This window comes from Natrix helvetica (genome assembly GCF_964273705.1).
Source record: "Natrix helvetica genome assembly, chromosome: 5".
NCBI lineage: Eukaryota > Metazoa > Chordata > Lepidosauria > Squamata > Natricidae > Natrix > Natrix helvetica.
The window spans coordinates 142,478,218-142,502,411 of NC_138551.1; the positions used below are offsets into that span (position 1 = coordinate 142,478,218).

At 47.2% G+C, this 24,194-nt stretch overlaps 2 protein-coding genes across 2 annotated transcripts; one reads left to right on the forward strand and one right to left on the reverse strand.

The window, feature by feature from the left end:
- Positions 1–416: 416 nt before the first annotated feature.
- SLC66A1 (solute carrier family 66 member 1) lies at positions 417–13,066 on the reverse strand. Its single transcript, XM_081954670.1, has 8 exons — positions 12,779–13,066; positions 9,720–9,971; positions 7,913–8,042; positions 7,334–7,421; positions 5,768–5,925; positions 3,795–3,887; positions 1,768–1,953; positions 417–1,007 (listed from the first exon to the last, which is right to left on the reverse strand). Exons 2-8 carry the CDS (start codon positions 9,890–9,892, stop codon positions 909–911), a joined length of 927 nt encoding a protein of 308 aa, XP_081810796.1. The 5' UTR covers positions 9,893–9,971; positions 12,779–13,066; the 3' UTR covers positions 417–908.
- A 687-nt stretch (positions 13,067–13,753) lies between these two features.
- Positions 13,754–24,142, forward strand: LOC309392980 (aflatoxin B1 aldehyde reductase member 2-like). Its single transcript, XM_081954684.1, has 7 exons — positions 13,754–14,227; positions 16,882–17,069; positions 19,171–19,275; positions 20,648–20,744; positions 21,002–21,104; positions 23,523–23,652; positions 23,914–24,142. Exons 1-7 carry the CDS (start codon positions 14,023–14,025, stop codon positions 24,073–24,075), a joined length of 990 nt encoding a protein of 329 aa, XP_081810810.1. The 5' UTR covers positions 13,754–14,022; the 3' UTR covers positions 24,076–24,142.
- The last annotated feature ends 52 nt before the right edge of the window (positions 24,143–24,194 follow it).

Here is a 24,194-nt window from a genome sequence, read left to right on the forward strand (position 1 = left end):
CAACTGTTCCTCCTCTCCTTCATCAACCACCTCCCAACCTGGGGGGCTGTTGACTCTCCATCTGATGGCCCAGGCTCCGCCTCTGTGTGTGTGTCTCTCTCTTTCTCTCTGCCAGCTCCACTCCCTCTTCCCCCTCGGAGCTCTGAGGTTGCTTTTATGCCAACCCTCACTCCCATCCCGCCGCCTCCTCCTCGTCTGGCTGCTGGAGGGACCAGTGACTGACAGGCCAGAACATCTGCTGAGGTTCCTACTTATCTGTAAACCAGGAAGGATTCTTTCCCTCTTAGCTTCCCTTCCTTTGCAAAAAAGAAAAGAAAAGGGAGGGGGCAGATAGGAGAGTTGAAGCCCACCCACCATTGCTTCAAGGGTGAGACGAGGTATACAGGGGATTAGCAAAGAACCATATCCACTCCTGCTGGTGTGGTGGGAATATTTTTATTCATTTTGCCAGGTCCACACACATAAAAATTGCCTACTAGAAGGAATGCCCCTTGTGTGAAAAAAAAAAAGACTCCCCTCGGCCTCCTTTGACGCTTCAAGCCTCAACGAGTGTCCAGGCAGCCAGCTGCTGTGTGTGTGTTTTTCCCCCAAACACTTCTTTTTCATGAATTACAGTTTTCCCTTTGGAGGAATCCAAGGAGAGGCGGGGGAAAATTTCATCGATAAAAGTTTGCTGTCAATGCAGAACCAGAGTCTTTTAACGTTTCAATGTTCATTTTTCCATTATTATTTTATGTGCCCCCCTCCTCCCCTCCCAAGGAATTGAGAGGTAGGAAAGGATCTCTCGTAAGGCCCGTCTTTCGCGAGGTGAAGCGGTTTTTCTAGAGTTCTAGAGAGAAAGGCCAGGTCAGTCCCAAAAAACCCACGGCTGGAATCCCAACGCAGCCACGACCCGATCCTGGCATCGTTCAGCTTTCCACAGAGCCCTCTTCTCTGCCCAACAGAGCATCTCTCTCTTCCAGGACTGGCAGCTTCCTCCGACGATAGGCCAGGAATTGGAACGAAATCTGAAGGTGTGAAGAATTAAGGTTTGTTGCTTTTGGACTCAAAAACACCCACCATTGGCTAACAAAGATTAAAAAGCATCAAGAAGTTCTTGTTTAAAGGATGGGGGTTGAAATCTCTTCCTCCTCCGGACCATAGCGGGCCGTGGCAGAAATGGGGCGTAAACTGGCCTTACGTGGCCCAGCTGGCAAAGCAGAAATGATATTTTAATTAACATGGTAGACGCATATATTTCTCTCTCACTGGGAACAATGAGAATATATGTGCCGGGGGGAAAAACTCCGCAATAGCGTCAGGAAAGGTGTCTGGCCAGTAAACGCTCAGCTCCATCCAGTTTCCCAGACTCCACTGCACAAGGGATTATGGGGTCATTAAAAATGATCATGCTTGACTCGGGACTATTTTTGCCCCCCCTCCCCCCCCAATCTTGACACTACCGTTGACTGCAGTTCAGAAAGTCTCTGAATCAAAAGTTTGTGACACACTATTTTCCTCTCTCTGGGCACAAGGAGAATATACTATCTGCTGGAAAAAAATCCGTACCGGCAACATGAAGGGCAACTGGCCAGTAAATACTCAGCTCCATTCAGTTTCCCAGATGCCACCCCACAAGGGATTTTGAGGTCGTTAAAAAGATGATCCTTCTTCTCTCGGGACTATTTTTGCACCCGCCTACCCACCCAATCTTAACTGCAGTTCAGAAAGTCGTCACGTTTAAAAGCAGAAACAACTCCCCCCTCCCCCGTTTGCAGAAAAGGATACCACGATGTCGAGGGACAGAACCCCCAAGCTGCCAACCAGCCAGGGCAAGTGGTGGATCACGTAATTGGCTTCCGACTGCCCCGGATCCGGGTTTTTCATTAAGACGCTGAGACCGTAAAGTGTATTTCCGAGCATGACCAGAGCGAAGAGAGAATAAGAGATTCCAGTTGTGCATTTCCTCTTGAACTGCAAGAGAGAAAGGGATTTTAAAAGCTTCAGGTGGGTTGCATTCAAGAGGTAGGGTCTGCATCCTATTCTGTAATTGGGATTCGATTATTAACATTAAGCCAGTTTTTACTCGGTGTCATTGGACTCACGGCTAGCTTCAAACAAGCTTTGAAGTGGAGCAAGCATATGATATCTCCTTGTCTTAGATCAGATCAGGGCGTAGGAATAGCCTTAAAATCTCCCAGTTTTTCTTGCAACAGATCTCAGATAAGTCTGCCTTTAGTTAGGTTGGGCAATGGTAAGCTCAGGGATGGAAGGAACAAGAATAGAATAGAAAATATGGAATGGAATTAAGAACGGAATGGAACAGGATAGAAAATATGGAATAGAATAGGAATAGAATAAAAAAAATATGGAATGGAATTTGGAATGGAATGGAAAATAGGGAATGGAATTAATGGAATGGAATAGAATAGAATAGAAAATATGGAATGGAATGGAATAGAAAAAATTGGAATAGAATAGAAAAGAAAATATGGAATGGATTTAAGTATGGAATGGAATAGAATAGAAAATATGGAATGGAATGGAATAGAAAATATGGAATAGAATAGAATAGAAAATATGGAATTGAATAGAATAGAAAATATGGAATAGAATAGAAAAGAAAATATGGAATGGATTTAAGTATGGAATGGAATAGAATAGAAAATATGGAATGGAATGGAATAGAAAATATGGAATAGAATAGAATAGAAAATATGGAATTGAATAGAATAGAAAATATGGAATGGAATAGAATAGAAAATATGGAATGGAATTAAGAATGGAATGGAATAGAATAAAAAATATGGAATGGAATTAAGAATGGAATGGAATGGAATAGAATAGAAAATATGGAATGGAATAGAATAGAAAATATGGAATGGAATAGAATAGAAAATGTGGAATGGAATTAAGAATGGAATGGAATGGAATAGAATAGGACATAATTCTTTATTGGCCAAGTGTGCTTGCTCAGCAGTAGGGGCAATCCGCTGTTACTCAGGGTTTCAGGCAGAAGATTGTCCCTTAAACTAGGGGCCTCCATCCTTGGCAACTTTTAAGGCTTATGGACTACAACTCCCAGAATTCCTCAGCCAGCCATGCATTAAAAGTTGCCAAGGATGGACAGCCCTGCTTTTAAAACATTTTCTGCTTCCTTAGAAAAAGCTGGAAATTGAGACTGGGGCCCACTCCAGCTGATCTGTGTTGTGGCCCACCAGCAGAGTTGGCAGCAGATTTGGACAGTGAGGAGGTTGAGCAGGAACCTGGGCCAGACTCCATCTGGGGAAGGCTCGGATGAGGGCTCCATGTCGGATGCAGAGAGGGGGCCAGAGCCGTATGCCAGTTATCAGCTGCCTTTGTGGTCAGACATTCACAGGGCAGAAGAACAGCTGGAGCCTGTTCCCAGTGTGAGTTGGCAGACGAAGGGAACAGCTAAGGGTTGACTTGGGAGTAAGGCCACAGGTGGATGATGAATGGCCCCCTCCCATAGGGAATACAAGAGGAGCGACAGGGGAGTGGAGTTTGCAGGAGGCAATTAGTTCATTCCTGCATTCTTGACGTGCCTGGAAGATATCGGCCTGGCCACTCCCCAAGCCTGATAAAGGTCAGTAATTGTGAACTATCTTGAAAGACTGTGGGAGAGGAAAGACTTTGCTGGAGAGGAATTCACTGTCAAATTAAATAAAGGGTTTATCGGGACGAGGACTCGGCTTCGTACTGCTGGGGAAGCCTAGGTGAGAACAATCTGCTCCCCAAAAGAGCCCCTCCCTTCCACAGTAGGCCTCCCCCCTTTCCCCTCGAGTAATGCTTACATTCATGTAGATCTGAGGGACCCGAGAAAGGAGGTAGAGCACCGACGAAGTGGATCCGATCACAAAGCCGAAGATCTCCTTCTGGGTGAAAGGCTGTGGAAGGACAGAGAGAGTTATGGGATGCTGCGGATAGAAGGTCCCAGCAGGCCTCGTGGGATCCAGGAAGAAAGAGAGTCGAAGTAATTTAACGGGAAACCTCACCACCAGGTGATTTAGTCCGTGGGTTAAGTTGTATAATGCTTTCTCCCTCCCTTGAATCCACCTGCCACTTCAAATTCAAACACTAATCTTTGTCTAGCATTCCTCCCACCCAAGGAGTACACTTTTAACTTTAGAAAGTACTAGCTGTTAACCTGGCATTGCGATCTAACACTATAGATATAATTCATTCCTTTTCATTTCAGCCGTCCAGGCGTTCCAGAGTTATGCTGGAACACACACACACACACACACACACGGTATTAGGGGTGCCTTACCCCCACAGCATTTGTTTCAGTGGCCGAGGCGTTCCAGAGTTATGCTGGAACACACACACAGTATTTGTTTCCAGAGAGTAAATCATCTGTGTATCAGGTCATTTCAGCGGCCCAGGCGTTCCAGAGTTATGCTGGAACACACACACAGTATTTGTTTCCAGAGAGTAAGTCATTTATGTACCAAGTCATTTCAGCGGCCCAGGCGTTCCAGAGTTATGCTGTAACACACAGACAGACATACACACAGTATTTGTTTCCAGAGAGTAAGTCATTTGTGTATCAAGTCATTTCAGCGGCCCAGGCGTTCCAGAGTTATGTTGGAACACACACACACACATACATGCACACAGTATTTGTTTCCAGAAAGTAAGTCATCTGTGTACCAAGTCATTTCAGCGGCCCAGGCGTTCCAGAGTTATGCTGGAACACACACACAGTATTTGTTTCCAGAGAGTAAATCATCTGTGTATCAGGTCATTTCAGCGGCCCAGGCGTTCCAGAGTTATGCTGGAACACACACACAGTATTTGTTTCCAGAGAGTAAGTCATTTATGTACCAAGTCATTTGAGCGGCCCAGGCGTTCCAGAGTTATGCTGGAACACACACAGACAGACATACACACAGTATTTGTTTCCAGAGAGTGTCATTTGGTACCAAGTCATTTAAGCGGCCCAGGTGTTCCAGAGTTATGTTGGAACACACACACACAGACATACATACACACAGTATTTGTTTCCAGAGAGTATGTCATCTGTGTACCAAGTCATTGCAGCAGACCAGGCGTTCCAGAGTTATGCTGGAACACACACACAGTATTTGTTTCCAGAGAGTATGTCATCTGTGTAACAAGTCATTTCAGTGGCCCAGGCGTTCCCGAGTTCACACAAACACACACACACACACCCTGAAGGGTGTTAGGGGTGCCTTACCCCCACAGCATTTTGTTTCCAGAGAGTAAGTCATCTGTGTACCAAATCATTTCCGCGGCCCAGGCGTTCCAGAGTTATGTTGGAGCACACATACACCGACACCCCTCTCCCCCCTGAGGGATGCTAGGGGTATCTTACCCCCACCGTATTTGTTTCCAGAGAGTGTGCACCAAGTTTTGGGGGATACACACAAACACCCATTTGTAGATAGATTATTAACTCGGGGGAGAAATTTTCCTTGTGAAAAGCAATTACGGCACAACCGGGGGGAGCCACAAAATGCATGTATCCATGCCAGCCAGGTCTTTTCACCCGGGCATCTTTTGCTGGACAAGTTTCCTGTGGCCACTGGACATAGGGGAGAAACAGGGGTCTGTTGTTGGGGTCTCCAGGGAGAGAGGGAGGAGGACCGGAGGTCAGCGCTTTTGTTAACTTTTAACATCATCTCCAACTACTGCTAATCTTTACATCACTACCACCATTCTCGATGGGATTTGAACCCAGGGCAGCCATTGGCGAGGGCAGCGTGGCCTTCGCAAGGCATTTGAAGGGCCAGTTTTGCCTCACCTCCCAGCCTGGTGGATAGTCCGCAGAGGATAAAAGTTTTCTGCTTTTGAACATCCTTCCGTCCCCCAGGTGAGGAGAGGCAGGTCCCCCCTGCCAGGCGGGCGTCAACGTCGCCCCCAGGATGGTGCAGGCAAAGACGGCGTTGATCGAAGCGGAAACTGAGGAAGGGAAAAACGTTGGATTAGGGGTTAAAAGCCTGTCTTGATTCTTCTTCTTCTTTTTTTTTGGCCTGTCCCAATCAGACGAAAAGGAGAAGCCGGTGACATCAGCATAAACTTTCCCTGGCAGTCGCTTCGGAAAGCAGAAATACGAGCAAAAAAACCCCCCACAAGAACCATCGTCCCCTGCGTCAGGGGAGCGCTATCACGCGCAATCTAACAGATTTCAACCTTTTTTAAGAGATCTGAAACGGAAAGAGATAACAATCGAGGGGAGCCCAGCTTTCGCGCTTCAAAATAATTCACGGAAAGTGTGCGAAGAAGCTTTCGCCACGAAGAGAGGATGCCCCGCGCACCATTGCAATTTTGGTTCGAAGGGGGCAGCAAGGATGTGTCTTCTCACGGCAGCTTGGGAGACCCAGATTTTGGGGGCACCAGGAACCTAAAATCCTCTTGAAAGGAAGATTGGCTTCCCGTTATAACTACTGTCCGCTCTTCTATGCCAGAAGGGGGTAGAACATCGCTCTGTTTTCAGAGTTTTCCAATTATTAAAAAAAAAAGGGGGGAGGCGAAACCTCTGTCTGCATGCCCAGATGCAAAACCACAATTCCTTCACTTCCTCCCCATCTTAGCATCCAAAAGATCCTTTGAATTAAGCAGGCCGGTTCGGACTGGTTTGGGCGAACTGGTACTTATGGCCAGCGAGTAAGCCTGCCCATCCATCCTGGCGCTATCCCATCCTCTACAGGGGTAGGCTTCCAAAAATTTAGCAGGGGGTTCTCTGCCTGGTTGCTGGGTGGGTCTTGGCATGGTGGGCGTGGCCTAGTTAGCCTCCTGCACCATGGCGGAAGGGGGGGGTGTTTCTCGAGCCTCCGGAAGGGCGAAAACAGCCTCCCCAGGCTCCAGAAGGGCGAGCCCGTTTCCCGCCTTCCTAAACTTCCAGTAGGCCCGTTTTTTTGCCCTCCCTGAGCCTTCCCACGTGCCCTGCACTTACCGGCCTGGGGACTCCTGGGAGGGGCGGGGTGGGTGGGGCCAGCGAGGAGTGGGATTTGGGGGTTTTCCGAACGGCACAGAATCTTAGCTAGAGGTTCTCGCCGTCCCCCCGAGGAACCCACCCGAGTCTCCTATATAATTGCCGTGTGTTTGAAGCTATCCTGCCCCGTGTAGTCACCTTGTTTCCAAGCAAATATACACAAGGCCCGTATCCCGTCCTATGTTGTCGCCTTGTTTTGGCATGCCCGCCCACATTTTCAATTCTGGGCCAACCGGTTGTTAAACTATGCGATGCCTCACTTCTGGAATGAAGTCCTGATTTTGAACCTTGGGGATATCCCGTGACGATGATTTTAGAAACGGGAGTTTTATGTCTTGGGGCCTCCCTCTCTCGCATTAGCGGAGGTCAACTTACGGACTCTGTTTTGATTCTTGACTTTGTAGTAGACGTAGAGAGAGATCATGAGCAAATCGGCCAGCACGTAGTAAATGGCGGTGTATACCTGGGGAAAAGGAGAAGGAGAAGCTATGGGGGAATTCTGGGATTAACTAAGAGAACTCGGGAACTCTCGGCTGGATAACGATAAAGGTAAAGGTTCCCCTCGCACATATGCGCTAGTCGTTCCTGACTCTAGGGGGCGGCACTCATACCCGTTTCAAAGCCCAAGAGCCAGCGCTGTCCGAAGACATCTCCGTGGTCATGTGGCCGGCATGACTCAACGCCCGAAGGAGCACGGAACGCTGTTACTTTCCCACCAAAGGTGGTTCCTATTTTTCTACTTGCATTTTCTTACGTGCTTTCGAACTGCTTGGTTGGCAGAAGCTGGGACAAGTCACGGGAGCTCACTCCGTTACACGGCATTAGGGATTCGAACCGCCGAACTTCTGATCGACAAGGAGCCACAACAATGAAGGCTTTGGTCATCTTTCTCAGGGTCCAGGACTGGGACCAGGAGACCATTCCAGGTCAAACTGCTTTTTCTCAGTTTCTTACCTGTAGCGGCAGCTGATCCGCCAAGAAAGACCCCACTAAGTTCAGCGAGTCACCTCCGAGCCATCCCAGTAGGAAGTAAATGGACAGGGCTTGGTCCATGATGCCAGTTTTACAGGCCAGGTAGAACTGACTGCGTGGAAAAGTGGAGGAAGAAAGAATTTTAAAAAGCAAGCATCAGGGTCACCCCTGACCAGCAAATTATACCACTGATTGTGGGCTGGGGCCGATGGGAAAGGGAGTCCGGGGTCCGATGACAAGGGAAGCCCATCCTTTATTGTGTCATTCTGCAAAGGATGAAGTCAAACCACCCAGGAGAGACTTTGGGGAAGGAATTTTATTTATTTATTGCTGCAACGGATTGTTGCATGAACAGCTCTTGTGTTTCAAGGGGTTGCTGGAGGTGATATTTTAAAAGCCACCCACAGTCAGGTGTGGCTGGACACCTGGCCATTTCCTTTGCCTGGATCCCAGGAAATGAGTCATCTCCCGTTTTGTCATCCCCAATGGGCAGCCACTTATTTGTCAGTTAAACCAGGGAGGGAGGGAGGAAGGAAAGATGAGAATAGAAGGAAGAGAGATAGGAATGGGGAGGGAGGGAAGGAAAGGGGAAAGGAAGGAGAGATGGGAATAGGGTGGGACGGAGGAAGGAGAGAGATGTGAATGGGGAGGGAGGGGGAGGAAGGAAGTAAAGAAAGAAGAAAAGATGGGAATAGGGAGGGAGGGAAGAGATGGGAATAGGAACGGAGGAAGGAAGGCAGAGGAAGGAGGGAGGGAGGAAGGAAGGAAGGAAGAAAAAATGGGAATAGGGAGGAAGGAAGGGAAAGAGGAAGGAAAGATAGGAAAGGGGATGGAGGGAGGGAGATTGGAATGGAGAGGGAGGGAGGAAGGAAGAAGGGGAAGGTGGGAAGAAAAGATGGGAGTAGGAGGAGGGAAGGGAAAGAGGAAGGAAAGATAGGAATGGGGAGGGGGAGGGAGATGAGAATGGGGAGGGAGGAAGGAAGGAGCGAGATGAGAATGAGGAGGGAGGAAGGAAGGAAGTAAAGATGGGAATGGGGAGAGAAAGAAGAAAGGAAGGAGAGATGGGAATGGGGTGGGAAGAAGGAAGGGAATGGGGAGAGAAGTAGGTAAGGGAAGGAAGGAGAGATGGGAATAGGGAGAGATGGAGGAAGGGGGAGGAGGGAGGGATGAAGGAACGAAGGAAAAAAAGATGGGAATAGGAAGGAAGGGAAAGAAGAAGGAACGATAGGAACGGGGAGGGAGATGAGAATGGGGAGGGAGGGAGGAAGGAAGTAAAGATGAGAATGAGGAGAGAAAGAGGAAAGGGAGGAAAGGAAGGAAGGAGAGATGAGAATAGGGAGAGACGGAGGAAGGGGGAGGAGGGAGGGAGGAAGGAATGAAGGAAGTAAAGATGGGAATAGGGAGGAAGGAAGGGAAAGAGGAAGGAAAGATAGGAATGGGGATGGAGGGAGGAAGGAAGAAAGGACAGAGAGATGAGAATGAGGAGGGAGGAATGAAGGAAGTAAAGATGGGAATGGGGAGAGAAAGAGGAAAGGAAGGAAGGAGAGATGGGAATGGGGTAGGAGGAAGGAAGGGAGGAAGGAAGGAAACATGGAAATGGGGAGAGAAAGAGGAAAGGGAGGAAAGGAAGGAAGCAGAGATGGGAATAGGGAGAGACGGAGGAAGTGTGAGGAGGGAGGGAGGAAGGAAGGACCAAACCAACTGGCATCCCTAGCACAAAACTCCCAGCCTGCCCCTTCCTACTGGCCCCGGATGCCGGGTGAAGGTCCCCCGCTCCTCGTTTACTTACGGGAAGGAAGCCCCAGCAAAGCAGGCGATGGAGACCAGGCCCAGCACCACGCTGGTGATGTCCCAGCCATCCTGAGCGCACTCGTGGAAGGCGGACAGGATCCATTCAGAACCGTTGACGCAATCCGAGGCGTTCCCACTGGAGAAGCTGAACTTGTGAGGATGAGCAAACATGGTGGGCCTCAGGCAAGGGAATGAGCCACCGGGAGTCACTGGGAATGCAAAACCGCCCCGCCCATAGTGAACGGGGAACCTGTAAAGGAAGACGAGAGATGGGGAGGGGGGGTCTCTGGGATTTGCCGACCCTCCGATCAAGATGTGGAATAGCAAATAAATTTTTTTTTAAAAGGGTGAAAATGGATCTTTTAAAAAGAAAACACCCATCTTCCTTCCATTCTTTTCCCCCAGGGGTATTTCAGTCGCTCCTGGAAAGGAAACTTTGCATGAAGAATAAAATAAAAACACTGGCACCCACCTAAACTGAAGACATTCCCTAGCCTGGTAACGAGACGTTCGTAAACCAACCCACAAGCGCTGAGAACCAACCTTCACTCTCCTCCTCCCCCTTCGCTACAGATATTCGCCCCGATTGCAAAATAAACAACCTGGTTCCTTCTGTTAAAATTAAGTCGTTTTGCAAACTGCGAGTAAATATTGGGATCCCTGTTTTTCTCTAGCTTCCATTCCAATATTTCAAAGACCAAGGGACTAATTGACTTCACCGAAAACCCCCATGTTCAGTGGCAGTTTATCTGAGGCTAGTCTGAAAGACAGCTGCCACTTTTCACCAAGGAGTAGCAGTATATCGCGGAAGTGAGTAGTGGGTTTGAAGAGGGCCCCTAGATGCCCTTGGGGTGCCTTGCGAGGACTCTGCTTTTCGGCCAGGAAGGAGCGGAGGTTTAAGGACAGAGGACCCTCCCCCTCTAGATGCCCTCTAGGTGCCTCTCAAAGAGCCTGCTTTTCGGCCAGGAGTGGGGGTTTAATGAGAGAAGGGGCTACCTCTTTTTTTTCCCCTTTAACTTTTTATTTTATTTTTGCAAACTTCACATCTTTGCAACACATTACACATCTGTTGTGATTCTTTTATCTGTACCTATAAGTTCTGGTATAACTATAACTTTATATATGTGTGTGCATTTATATTATTTCATACATCTTTTTCCTTCATTCTATATATAACATTCTATATATTCTATGTGTAACAACCTCAATTACATTTGACTCATTTTGTATCCGTTTCCTATTATTTATTTGCTACGGTCTATTTCATATTTCGATCTTTTAATCATTTTCTGGTTTTTTTTAATTTGTTGATCTTTCTTCCTTTCTTTTTTGCTCCCTCTAGATGCCCTCGGGGTGCCTCACATTTTGTATATATTTAAGTAGGTCTTTTCATGGGACAGCAGTGAAGAAATGAAGCTGGGCTACAATGTAAAGTAGTGAGTATACAGCTTGTATAACAGTGTAAATGTGCTGTCCCCTCAAAATAATGCCACACAGAGCCCATTCGTGTCTAAACTGCTGGCAACAAATACTTAAACATTTACCAAATGTGAGGGGGAGGTGTAATCACTTCTTTGCAGGGAGGGGGGAAAGAAAGGGGACCTGGGCTGGGAACACCCCCCTCCTCCTTTGCTGTGACTCATCTAGATGGTCTCATGTGATCCCAAGCAGCAGCCAGCAATCAAACCTTATCAGCACTTTCCAGGTTCAAACAGCTTAGCCAGCAGCTTAGCCTCCCCCCTTCCTGGAAGACTTTAATCTTCAGATAAGCACTTGCCCAAGACCCCCTCCTCAAAATATGCTTACCAAGGAAGCCTCTCCTCCCCACCCCACAATTTTCTACAGCCGGTGGGGAAAATAGATCAAGGTTAATAGCAGACAGAACAAAGCTTTTGGTGATTCATCGGTGGGTGGAAAGGGAAGAGTTCAAGATTAGCCAAGAATGATTGTTTGTTTTGCTTTCGAAATCGTCCCGAAAAGACCTCGTTTTTTGTTCCGGCTGAGAAGACAAACCACGGATAAACCAGAAAGGCTGGGATTCTGTGGTCTGTTTAAGCCCCCCGAACTAGCCAGAATTAAGCCAGTTTGCGGGAAAGGACCGACTACCTTGTTATAAGGTGGAAAAGCTGTTTTTATTTTGAAATAGTTTCTATTGTTTTCTATCATAACTTCCGTTTCTAGATTGAACGGTGTGTTCTCTAGGTGTCCAAGGGATTAATATACAAAGATCCTAATTGTCATTCTAATCATATCTCTCTCTCTCTCTCATCTATCTATCTATCTTCTCTCTCTCTCTATTTATCATCTATCTATCTATCATCTCTCTCTCAATCTCTCTATCATCCCTCTATTATCTCTCTCTCTCTCTCATCTATCTATCTTCTCTCTCTCTCTCTATTTATCATCTATCTATCTATCTATCATCTCTCTCTCAATCTCTCTATCATCCCTCTATTATCTCTCTCTCTCTCTCATCTATCTATCTTCTCTCTCTCTCTATTTATCATCTATCTATCTATCATCTCTCTCTCAATCTCTCTATCATCCCTCTATCATCTCTCAATCTATCTATCTATCTATCTACCAATATGCGATAATACATAAACAAATATACGATATTTGAAAAGCTTTTTTTGGGTGGGGGCTTCCTAATCTCAGCAGCCCGGAGATTTTGGGGGGGGGGGCTTCCAATTTGGAGCTGGACAAAGGCCAGGGAGGGTCTTCCACGCCCCCCTCCCCCCCTCCCCATGTTTAGAGATGCTCAGGGTTCAAGATGGGGACGCCAAAGCAAGCAAGGATCCCGGTTTCCCAGGGGAAACTTGAGATGGGGGGGCTCTTTCCCCCTCCCCAGCCTTCCTCGGGGGAGAGAAACCTCCCCCCCACGCCCCTTCCCCATTCATTGCCTGGCCTGTAAGGCTGGCCTCCCCTTTACCTGGGCTCAAGGAAAGCATCCTTCACCTGGCCAGGGGTGTTTTCAGCCAGGTGTGCTCAGGTTCTTTCCCGGGTGGGGGGTTTATTTGGGGGGGAGGGTTTGGAAAAGCGGCGCGTCCGACTCACCGGCCCTTTGGCGGGTGGGGGGTCCGCGATCCCCCCTCCCGGCAGCTCCTCTCACCCCTCCCTGCCTTGAGGGGTGTTGGGGGGGGGGTAGGACACCCCGGATTAGCAGCCGGGTCGCCCCGGGGAGGCTTTGCGAGGTTGCGGGTTGTTGTTTTGGGCTGGCTCTTTCCTTGGCCAGCGGTGGCGAAGCCGGAGCCCTGCCCGCTGCTGACTCGGGCGGGAAGCTCAGCTGATCGCTGCCGACTCCGCCTTGCGGGGCGGAGCTGGGCTAGCTGGGCAGGGGGTGGAGGGAAGGGGAGGGGTCCTCCTCCAACGCCCCCTCCCATCTCCCTTCATTTGCAGGCGCCCCTCCCCTAGCAGGCTCTTCTTCCACCTTCCCCCCCCACCCGCCTGGTTAAAAAGGGGGAGGGGTCCTCAGCTGCTCCCACCCGAACCCCTCTGCTGAGTTTCGGCCAGGAAGGAAGGGGGGGGGGTTGAAGAGAAGGGGAGCTCTAGATGCCCTCGGGGTGCCTCTCAAAGCCTTGCTTTTCAGCCAGGAAGGAGTGGGGTTTACAGAGAGAGTGGGGGCTTCTAGATGTCCTGGGGTGCCTCTCAAGGACCCTGCTGAGTTTTGGCCAGGAAGGAGCGGGTTTAAGGAGAGAGGGGGGCCTTCTAGATGCCCTCGGGGTGCATCTCAAGGACCCTGCTTGTCAGCCAGGAAGGAGTGGGATTTCAAGAGAGAGGGGGGGCCCTTTTAGATGCCCTCGAGGTGCCTCTCAAGGACCCTGCTTTTCAGCCAGGAAGGAGCGGGGTTTAAAGAGAGAGGGGGGCTTCTAGATGCCCTCGGGGTGCCTCTCAAGGACCCTGCTGAGTTTTGGCCAGGAAGGAATGGGGTTTAAGGAGAGAGGGGGGCCCTTCTAGATGCCCTCGGTGTACCTCTCAAGGACCCCGCTGAGTTTCGGCCAGGAAGGAGCGGGGTTCAAAGAGAGAGAGAGGGGGCCCTTCTAGATGCCCTCGGGGTGCCTCTCAAGGACCCTGCTTTTCAGCCAGGAAGGAGCGGGGTTTAAAGAGAGAGGGGAGCCCTTCTAGATGACCTCGGGGTGCCTCTCAAAGCCTCCCCCCCTTCCTCTGCTTTCCTTCCCTTTGGTGGGTTGAGTTCCGGGTTTCGGAGGCGGAGCTCGGTTACGAGTGCTCGGGGGGGCGGGCCAGCGTGGAGCCCGCTTCCGTCCGGCCCGCGGCTGTTTGCAAAGGACCGGCTGGATAGGATGGCGTCGGGGTCGGGGGTCCGCTCGGTGCTGGGCACCATGGAATTCGGGCGGCGGGCAGGGCCGGAGGCCAGCGGGGTTATGCTGCGCGCTTTCCTTGCCCGCGGCCACAGCCACCTGGATACGGCGCACATGTACGCGGGGGGCGAGTCGGAGCGAATCGTGGGCGCCCTGTTGGCGGCCGAGTCAGGCGCGGAGGGGAGAGGTGAGGAAGGGGCGCGCGGGGAGGTGGGCATCTCCCCCCCCCACTCCTTCTCTGCAAAGTCCCGAAGTGCCCGCATTTCAATGCAACCTCCCCCTCTGCAATTGTGGGGAGTGGGCGTTTAAAAGCTTGGCTGTTGGGGTGCAGCAGCTGTTCCCCTGGACCCAGAGGCTGCCTAACCCCCCCCCTAATGTTAGACTCCTCTGTTGATTACACACACAAACACACAAACACAACTCTGGGTCTCTGCCTTGTCTTCACTTTGGGGGAGGGGGGGGAATCTGGTTATTCAGCAACCAGCCCCAGTTTAATCATTGATTTAATCTGGGGGTTGGGGAGAGGTTAGGGTGGAGGGAATCTTGTTGGCCTGGAAGTTAAGGAGGTTTCTGGAGAAGCTGAAATGAAATCTAAATAATAACAGAATAACGGAGAAGAAGGGAAGGGAATTGGGAATAGGAGTATAGAATGGAAGGAAATAGGAATAGAAAAGAATAGGCTATGAATAGGATAGGAATAGAAATAGGAGTAGAAAATGGAATAGAAAATGGAATCGAAATCGGAATAGAAAATGGAATCGGAATAGAAAATGGAATCGGAATAGAAAATGGAATCGGAATAGAAAATGGAATCGGAATAGAAAATGGAATCGGAAAATGGAATAGGAATAGAAATAGGAAATGAAATAGGAATAGAAATGGAATAGGAATAGAAAATGGAATAGGAATAGAAATAGGAAATGAAATAGGAATAGAAATGGAATAGGAATAGAAAATGGAATAGGAATAGAAAATGGAATCGGAATAGAAAATGGAATAGGAATAGAAAATGGAATAGGAATAGGAATAGAAAATGGAATAGAAATAGGAATAGAAAATGGAATAGGAATAGGAATAGAAAATGGAATAGGAATAGGAATAGAAAATGGAATAGGAATAGAAAATGGAATAGGAATAGGAAATGGAATAGGAATAGAAAATGGAATAGGAATAGGAAATGGAATAGGAAATGGAATAGGAATAGGAATAGAATATGGAATGGAATGGAATAGAATATAGAATAGAAAATACAGAATGGAATAAAGAATTAGGTTAGGATAGGATAGGATATAGAATATTAGAATATAGAATGAAGTAGAACAGATTAGAATTAGAAAGAATAGAATAGAATAGAAATAACAGAGTTGGAAGGGACCTTAAAGGTCATCTAGTTCAACCCCCCGCCTAAGCGGGAGACCCTACACCATTTCTGACAGATAGCAGTCCAGTCTCTTCTTGAAAGCCTCCAGGGATGAAGCTCCCACAACTTCTGAAGGCAACTTCTGTTCCATGGGTTGTTTGGTCTCCCTGTCAGGAAATTGTTCCTTATTTCCAGGTCGAGCAGCAAAACACAAAACTGGTGTTTTGGAATCTAAAACCTGCAGCTTTGTTCCTTAAAAACATAGACATAGAGTCTTTGTTGATTAGCCCTTGGGCCGTATCAAAGTGCAAAGTTCCGGAAACATATTATTACTCAAGTTTGATAAAAGCAATATAAAATGGAATTTGATAAAATACAATTGAAAATGGAATTGGAATAAAATATGATTGAAAATGGAATTGGAATCAAATACAGCCTAAAATGAAAGTGGAACAGAATACAGTAATTTAAGATATACCGTATTTTTCGGAGCATACGACGCACCGGAGTATAAGACGCACCAAGGTTTTGAAGAGGCAAATAAAAAAAAAAGTTTTTGCACTCTGCAAACTTCCCCAAAATGGCCCATTTTTCGTGAAAACAGGCCCTCCCCCCAAAAAAGGCATGAATAGCCTTTAGGAGGCTTATAGAGTACTCCTTATAGAGTACAGCCCGTTTTTCGCTCATTTCTGCCCTCCCCAGCCGGCAGGAGCTCTCTGAAAGCCTCATAAAGGCTATGCATGGCCATTTTGGTAAAGGGGGCGGAGTTTCAGGAGGCCCAAAATGCTGTCTTCAGTGTATAAGACGCACCTAGATTTTCAGCCTCTTTTTTGAAGGAAAAAGGTGAATGAAAAATACGGTAGATAAAATATGATTTTAAAAGTTATTTAGACTTTTCCAGGTAAAATACAAACCAAACACTTTCCATTGTGAATCTGGAGAGTGTGTTTTAGCCAAACCTGAATGTGTGCGAGTTGTTTGGAGTGGAAGGAGCGCTCTGCCCATGCCCAGACATCACCTTGGCATCCTGTGACAGAGCCCCCATCCGGGGGGGGGGGGGCTTGCTTGGCGTCTCCTGATCGAGAATTTTACCAGGTTGAGAAGCTGAGGCTGCGAAGAGCCCAGAACAAGAGAGACGAACGACTCTTCCGATACACTGCTCTTAACCCTGGAGGTTCCATCGACCTACTCAAAGAGGCCGAAGCTTCCAAATTGTACGAAGAAGAGCCCGAATGGATGACATTCATTTCTGCCACCTTAAATTTTAATCCATTCGGGCTCTTCGTCGTCCAATTTGGAAGCTTCGGCCTTCCCGAGTAGGTTGGTGGAACCTCCAGGCTTAAGAGCAGTGTATCGGAAGAGTTGGCGGTCTCCCTCTGGGCTGTTTGGAAGCAGTTTTTTCTTCTTCTTTCATTTCTTGAGTTTGCCCTTCCAAAAATGCCTCATCTTTCTTTTGTCCCCCCACCCCACCCCACCTCCAGTTAAAATAGCCACAAAAGCCAATCCTTGGGATGGCAAAAGCTTGAAGGCCCAGAGCGTCCGCTCGCAACTGGAAGAGTCCCTTCAGCGTCTGCGGCTGCCCAGCGTGGACCTCTTCTACCTCCACGCCCCGGATCACGAGACCCCCGTGGAAGAGACGCTGAGGGCCTGCAATGAACTTCACAAAGAGGTGCGGGGGGATTGTTGGGGGTGGGGTGGGGCTGCTAGGAAAACCTTGGGCAGCCGGGCTGCCAAGAGGGTTGAGGAGAGGGCATCCCCTCCGCCAGGGTAGATGCCCCTCTTCTCCAGTGCAGGAGAACAAGCGGGAGGGATCCTCAGAGGCCATCTGGTCTGACCCAGAATGGCCGTGTTCCTGACAGGTGCGGTGTGGGCGAACTCCTTCTCCGCATGCGTTGGGTTACAGCCCCACATTCCTCAGTCAGAGGGCTCGGTGGGCTTGGTACCGATGGGAATAGGAATAGGAATAAGAATATTGGAGAATAAAATAGAATAAGAGTAGAATAGAATAGAATTCAGAATAGAATAGGAATGGAATGGAATAGCAATAGGAATAGGAAATATGGAATGGAATAAAGAATTAGGATAGGATATGATAGGATAGGATATTGGAATGTAGAATAGAGTAAAGTAGAGCAGATTAGAATTGGAAAGAATAGAATAGAAATAGGAATAGGAATGGGAATAGGAATATGGGAATATGGAATAAAATATAGAATAGGAAATATGGAATGGAATAAAGAATTAGGATAGGATATTGGAATATAGAATAAAGTAGATCAGATTAGAATTGGAAAGAATAGAATAGGAATGGGAATAGGAATATGGAATGGAATATGGAATGAAACGGAATAGAATATAGAATAGAAAATATGTAATGGAATAAAGAATTAGGATAGGATCAGATATTGGAATATAGAATAAAGTAGAGCAGATTAGAATTGGAAAGAATAGAATAGAATAGGAATGGGAATAGGAATATGGAATAGAATATGGAATGAAACGGAATAGAATATAGAATAGAAAATATGTAATGGAATAAAGAATTAGGATAGGATAGAATATTGGAATATAGAATAGGAAATATGGAATGGAATAAAAAATTAGGATAGGATAGGATATTGGAATATAGAATAGAATAAAGTAGAGCAGATTAGAATTGGAAAGAATAGAATAGAAATAGGAATAGGAATGGGAATAGGTATATGGAATAGAATATGGAATAAAATATAGCATAGGCAATATGGAATGGAATAAAGGATAGGATAGGATATTGGAATATAGAATAAAGTAGAGCAGATTAGAATTGGAAAGAACAGAATAGAATGGGAATGGGAATAGGAATATGGAATACAATATGGAATGGAATGGAATAGAATAGAATATAGAATAGAAAATATGGAATGGAATAAAGAATTAGGGTAGGATAGGATATTGGAATATAGAATAAAGTAGAGCAGATTAGAATTGGAAAGAACAGAATAGAATAGGAATGGGAATGGGAATAGGAATATGGAATACAATATGGAATGGAATGGAATAGAATAGAATAGAATAGAATATAGAATAGAAAATATGGAATGGAATAAAGAATTAGGGTAGGATAGGATAGGATATTGGAATATAGAGTAAAGTTCTGCAGATTAGAAATAGAAATAGAATAGAATAGATAAGAATAACAGAGTTGGAAAGAACCTAGTAGGTCATCCATTCCAAACTCCCGCCCAAGCAGGAGACCCTAGACCCGGGATGGCTAACCTATGGCACGCGTGCCACAGGTGACACGTGGAGCCATTTGTCAGAGCATGCGAGGCGTTGTCAGGTCCCTGAAGGCTCTGGAGGACTAAAAACGCCCCTACGGACGCTCGTAGGTTCGTTTTTGCCCTCCAGAGCCTTCAGGGAAGCCTCCAGAAGGCCCCTCAAGGCTCCGGAGGGCTAAAACCGTCCCTACGAGCAAACCGGAAATCTGTTCCCAAACTTCCGCTTTGCCTGTAGGGTTGGGTTTTTGCGCTCTGGAGGCTTCAGGGAGGGTCTCGGGGTGGGGGAGGCTGTTTTCGCCCTCCCCAGGCTCCTATAAAGCCTCAAATATTGGAAGGCTACTCTCCTGTCTCCCTTGGTCTTTCTCTTCTCTAGACTAGCCATGCCCAGTTCCTGCAACCGTTCATCCTATGTTTTAGCCTCCAGTCTCCTAATCCTCTTGTTTGATGGCATGTTGAGCAGATACTTCAAACTGCGACCTAAAATGACGGGATGATTGATTTATCACTCGACAGGGGAAGTTCAAAGCGCTTGGCCTGTCCAACTACGCCTCTTGGGAGGTGGCGGAAATCTGCACCCTTTGCAAAGCCCACCAATGGCTGGTGCCGACTGTGTACCAGGTGAGCGAGGCCGTTAACAAGAGGGCCGCTTTATTCGGGTCAGAGTTTGTTGCATAAATTCAAATCCAGAAAGCACACAAAGATAACCAATGCAGCAGGATTCTTTTAACTTCTTTATATACGTAAGAATAGATGAATAAATGTACAATACCAACAGGTGATTTTCCCAAGTAAACACAAGGTAGGAGAGTTACAGGCAAAACGCAAACAGTTAAGTTTTATTTCAGCAGACAAGCCCAGGCAGACTGCTTGTTTACTTCTCACAGCAGCAGACTGCTTTCTTCTTCAGTTTCTGTTTCAATTCTCTGCAGACTCAGATCTGTTGAAGCTCCCATTGGCTGACTTAGTCGCTATGCCTATTCATTGGCTGACCTTGTTCCCATGTCTCTCCCAGTCATGAATATTTCAACAATTTCAACATATTTTGTGACATGGGAACCTTTCTACAAATGGTTAGCTGACAGATACAGAGATGAGTGAATTTACGTGAAATAGGGACCACCCGAGAAAGGAAAAAAAATGATTAGTAAATATTTTGAGGGCTATATAATTCTATGTAATTCTATTCTATATAATTCTTCCATCATAAGGGAAGATAGTATACTTTTCAATAACGGTTGATATTATCGCATATATGTCTATATGTACATGATTATAAAGGGATGCCGTGGCTCAGTGACTAAGAAGCTGAGCTTGTCGATCAGAAAGGTCGGCAGTTCAACGGTTTGAATCCCTAGCGCTGCATAATGCAGTGAGCTCCCGTGACTTGTCCCAGCTTCTGCCAACCTAGCAGTTTGAAAGCACGTAAAAATGCAAATAGAAAAATAGGAACCACCTTTGGTGAGAAAGTAACAGAGTTTTGTACGCCGGCCACATGACCACGGAGATGTCTTCAGACAGCGCTGGCTCTTTGGCTTTGAAATGGAGATGAGCACTGCCCCCTAGAGTCAGGAACGACTAACACATATGTGTGAGGGGAACCTTTAAGTTTTTACATGATTATAATGATTATGTTTATATTTTAAAACTCTGGACACCTAGAAAACACCCTGCTCCCTATAGAAATGGATGGTTATAGAATTGATACCATAATGGGAGATAGTATACTATTCAATAACGATTGACATTTTCGCATATATGTTTATGATGTTTTTAACGCTTTGAACACCTAGAAAACACACTGTTCAATATAGAAATGGAATTGGTGATACAAAACAATAAAAATATTATTTAAAAACAAACCAACCCAAGAGGGACGCTTTCAACCTGCGGCTGCGGAAATCGCAGAGCGATTCTTTCTTTGTCCCGTTTGATGGAAGACTTTTGGGTGACGTCTGAAGAGTTGATTATTATTTTTTCCGTTTGAACCCAGGGCATGTACAATGCGACCACTCGGCAGGTGGAGAAGGAGCTGTTCCCCTGTCTCAGGCACTTTGGAATGAGCTTCTACGCTTACAATCCCTTGGCCGGTACGGAGTGGGAAGGAGTTTTTTGTTTTTTAAAAAAACACACCCCAAAGCTTCACCTGTGGAATTGCAAAATGGGTGAAAGGAGGACGGGCATTTACAATATAGTACAATAGCAGAGTTGGAAGGGACCTTGGAGGTCTTCTAGTCCAACCCCCTGCCTAGGCAGGAAACCCCATACCGTTTCAGACAAATGGCTATCCAACATCTTCTTAAAGACTTTGTTGACTGATCTCAAGACTTTGATCTTTCTTGAACAGGAGGACTCCTGACAGGGAAGTACAAGTACGAAGACAAAGAGTTAAGTCAACCACCGACCGGCAGGTTTTTTGGGAATGACTGGGCCAAAGTCTACCGGGACAGGTGAGTTTCCACGTAGCACAGGGGTGTCAAACGCAACTTCATTGAGGGTGTTGTGGCCCGTCAGCGGTCAGCAGAGCTGGCCGCAGATTCGGACAGTGAGGAGGTTGGGGAGGAACCTGGGCCGTTCCTGGAGTCTGGGGAAGGCTCTGATGAGGGCTCTGTGTTGGAGGCAGAGAAGGGGCCAGAGCCGTATGCCAGTTATCAGCTGCCTTCAGAGTCGGACATCAGTGAGGCAGAAGAACAGCTGGAGCCTGTTCCCAGGGTGCGCATGCACAGAGAGGCCAAAGGAAGGGAACAACTAAAGAACAGGGGTTGATTGGGGAGTTAAGGCCACAGGTGGACGGGGAATGGCCCCTCCCAGAGGAAATAAAAGAGGAGCGAAAGGGGAGTGGAGTTTGCAGGAGACCATTAGTTCGCTTCATTGGTTCGTGACTCTCCGAGACTCCTTGCCACGTTTTGCAGCTATCGGCCTGGCAGCTCTCCAAGCCAGATAAGGTCTGTGACTGGAAATCCTCCCTTGAAAGTTGGATGTGAAGGAGAAGAATTCACAGTAAATTAATAAAAGAGGCTTTTATCGGGACCAGGAGTTTGCTTCATGCTCTTGGGAAGCCTCGGTCAGAACAGTGGGCCGTATTAGGGGTGTTTGACATCAGGAGGCCACAGGGGGGTGGGGATTTTATTTCTAAATTTATACCCCATTGTTTAATAGTAACTTGCTTTTCCAGGCTGAAAAGCTATTTATACTATTGTATCTTTATTATTCAACCAATAATAAAAATACAATAGCATAAATCACGTAATACAACATCTAACAGCAGAGGTACATTTCCAGGATAGTGAATAGAAATGGCTGTGAATTATAGATTGTTGATTGTAAATCAAATGGACCTACAAGATGTAAAATCTGGCATTAAACAGTAGTATTAACATAGGATGTTGATGGTTTTCTATCCAGATCAGGCCATATACCGTATTTTTCAGAGTAGAAGACGTACCTTCCCTCCCCCCCACCCACCCAAAGAGGGTGAAAATCTGGGTGCGTCTTATACACTGAATACAGCATTTTTGGCCTCCCGAAATCTTGCCCCTTTGCAAAAATGGATGTGCAGAGGGTTTGGGAGGCTTGCAAAGTGCTCCTGAGGACTGGGGAGGGCAAAAAGGAGCAAAAAATGGGCTGTTTTTGCTCGTTTTTGCCCCTCCCCAGGCCCCAGGAGCACTCTACAAGCCTCCCAAAGCTTATGCATGGTCTGTTTTTTTGTAAAAAAAAAACGAGGCGTGCAGAGGGTTTGGGAGACCCACAGAGTGCAAAAACTTTTTAAAATTTACCTCTTTAAAATCACGGCGCGTCTTATACTCCAGTGCGTCTTATAGCCTGAAAAATACGGTAATTGTAATCCAGTCCAATCCAGTCCTCCTGCAGCACTCTGCTGGCCGAAAATGGGTCCATTTTGGTTGGCAGAGGCAACGTGGCCCAACCCGGTCTGTTGGTATTTCCACAACGGCTCCACGGGCTAGATTTAAGTACCCCGTGGGCTGGGTCTGGCCCGCGAGCCTTGACTTGACCCCCCTGAAGTAGCGGAAGGGACTAGCATCTTGAACCAGAAGAGGGGAGGTGAATTGAGATTGGCTCTTTGGTTGGAAAGGCTAACAGAAATAGTCTCGACTTACGACCACAATTGAGCCCAGCCTTTCTGCTGCTCAGCAAGACAGTTGCTGAGTGAGTTTCGCCCCGTTTTACAACCTATCTTGCCACAGTTATTAAGTGAACTATGGCAATTGTTAAGTCACGCGGTTGTTAAAGTGATTTTGCTGGTCAGGAGATCGCAAAAGGGGACACACATGATTCTGCGACCGTCATAAATATGAGGCATTGGGCTAGCGTCTGAATTTTAACCCTGCGGCCCTGGGGGTGTTGCAATGAGCTTTCACACACACTTTGTAAGTGTGAAAAATGATCACAAGTCACACTTTTTTTCAGTGCATATGAAGATCGGTTGAAGGAACTGGGTATGTCTAGTTTAATAGAAAGAAGGACTAGGGGAGACATGATAGCATTGTTCCAATATCTCAGGGGTTGCCACAAAGAAGAGGGAGTCAAACTATTCTCCAAGGCACCTGAGGGTAGAACAAGAAGCAATGGGTGGAAACTAATCAAGGAGAGAAGCAACCTAGAACTGAGGAGAAACTTCCTGACAGTGAGAACAATGAATCAGTGGAACAGAAGTTGCCTCCAGAAGTTGTGAATGCCCCAACACTGGAAGTCTTTAAGATGTTGGATAGCCATTTGTCTGAAACGGTATAGGGTTTCCTGCCTGGGCAGGGGGTTGGACTAGAAGACCTCCAAGGTCCCTTCCAACTCTACTATTGTATTGTATTGTATTGTATTAGTGTGTTTGTTTTTTTAAATACCTACTCCAGGTATTGGAAGCAGCACCATTTTGAAGGAGTATCCTTGATCCAAAGCGCCCTCCGTGAAGCGTATGGCGCAGACCCTCCCACTTTGACCTCCGCTGCCCTGCGCTGGGTCTATCATCACTCAGAACTGCAGGTAAGGCCAGAGTCCTGGAAATCATCTCCTTTTAACCACCCCATAATCCCTTGCGGACGGGAGTCTGGGCAACTGAATGAAGCTAGCAGAGTGGCTGGATGCCCTTCCTGTCACCAATGTGGAGTTATATTCACCCACCCAGGACTGGCCCATGTTCCTCCCCCCCGCCCTCCTCGCTGTCCAACTCTACTGGCCGCTGGTGGTCCACAACCCCTTCGATCTGGCGTCTCATGCAGTTTATTCCTCTCTTCCCTTCCCCAGGAGAAATACGGAGACGCTGTGATTATTGGGATGTCCAACATGGACCAGTTGCAGGAGAATCTCCGCTCCAGTGAGGAGGGGCCTCTTGTCCCGAGTGTGGTGGAGGCCTTTGAGAAAGCTTGGCACCTCACGGCTCACGATTGTCCCAACTACTTCCGCTGAAAGCGTGCTAGTGGGCAGAGAGGTCTCAATTCTTAGGTGGAAGTGGAATTAAACGCCGCTTTCTGAATCCCAATGTCAAATTGTTGCTTCCACAAACGTTGGCCCGTTATAAAGACAAC

Excerpts from the sequence above, each read along its gene's own strand:
- SLC66A1 (XM_081954670.1), bottom strand. The coding sequence starts at position 9,892 with ATGTTTGCTCATCCTCACAAGTTCAGCTTCTCCAGTGGGAACGCCTCG. Across the intron at positions 8,043-9,719 it reads TTTGCTGGGGCTTCCTTCCC|TCAGTTCTACCTGGCCTGTA; the intron begins GTAAGTAAACGA and ends TTTTCCACGCAG. Across the intron at positions 5,926-7,333 it reads CAAGAATCAAAACAGAGTCC|TTTCCGCTTCGATCAACGCC; the intron begins GTAAGTTGACCT and ends TCCCTTCCTCAG.
- LOC309392980 (XM_081954684.1), top strand. The coding sequence starts at position 14,023 with ATGGCGTCGGGGTCGGGGGTCCGCTCGGTGCTGGGCACCATGGAATTC. Across the intron at positions 20,745-21,001 it reads CGCTTACAATCCCTTGGCCG|GAGGACTCCTGACAGGGAAG; the intron begins GTACGGAGTGGG and ends TTTCTTGAACAG. Across the intron at positions 23,653-23,913 it reads ATCATCACTCAGAACTGCAG|GAGAAATACGGAGACGCTGT; the intron begins GTAAGGCCAGAG and ends TCCCTTCCCCAG.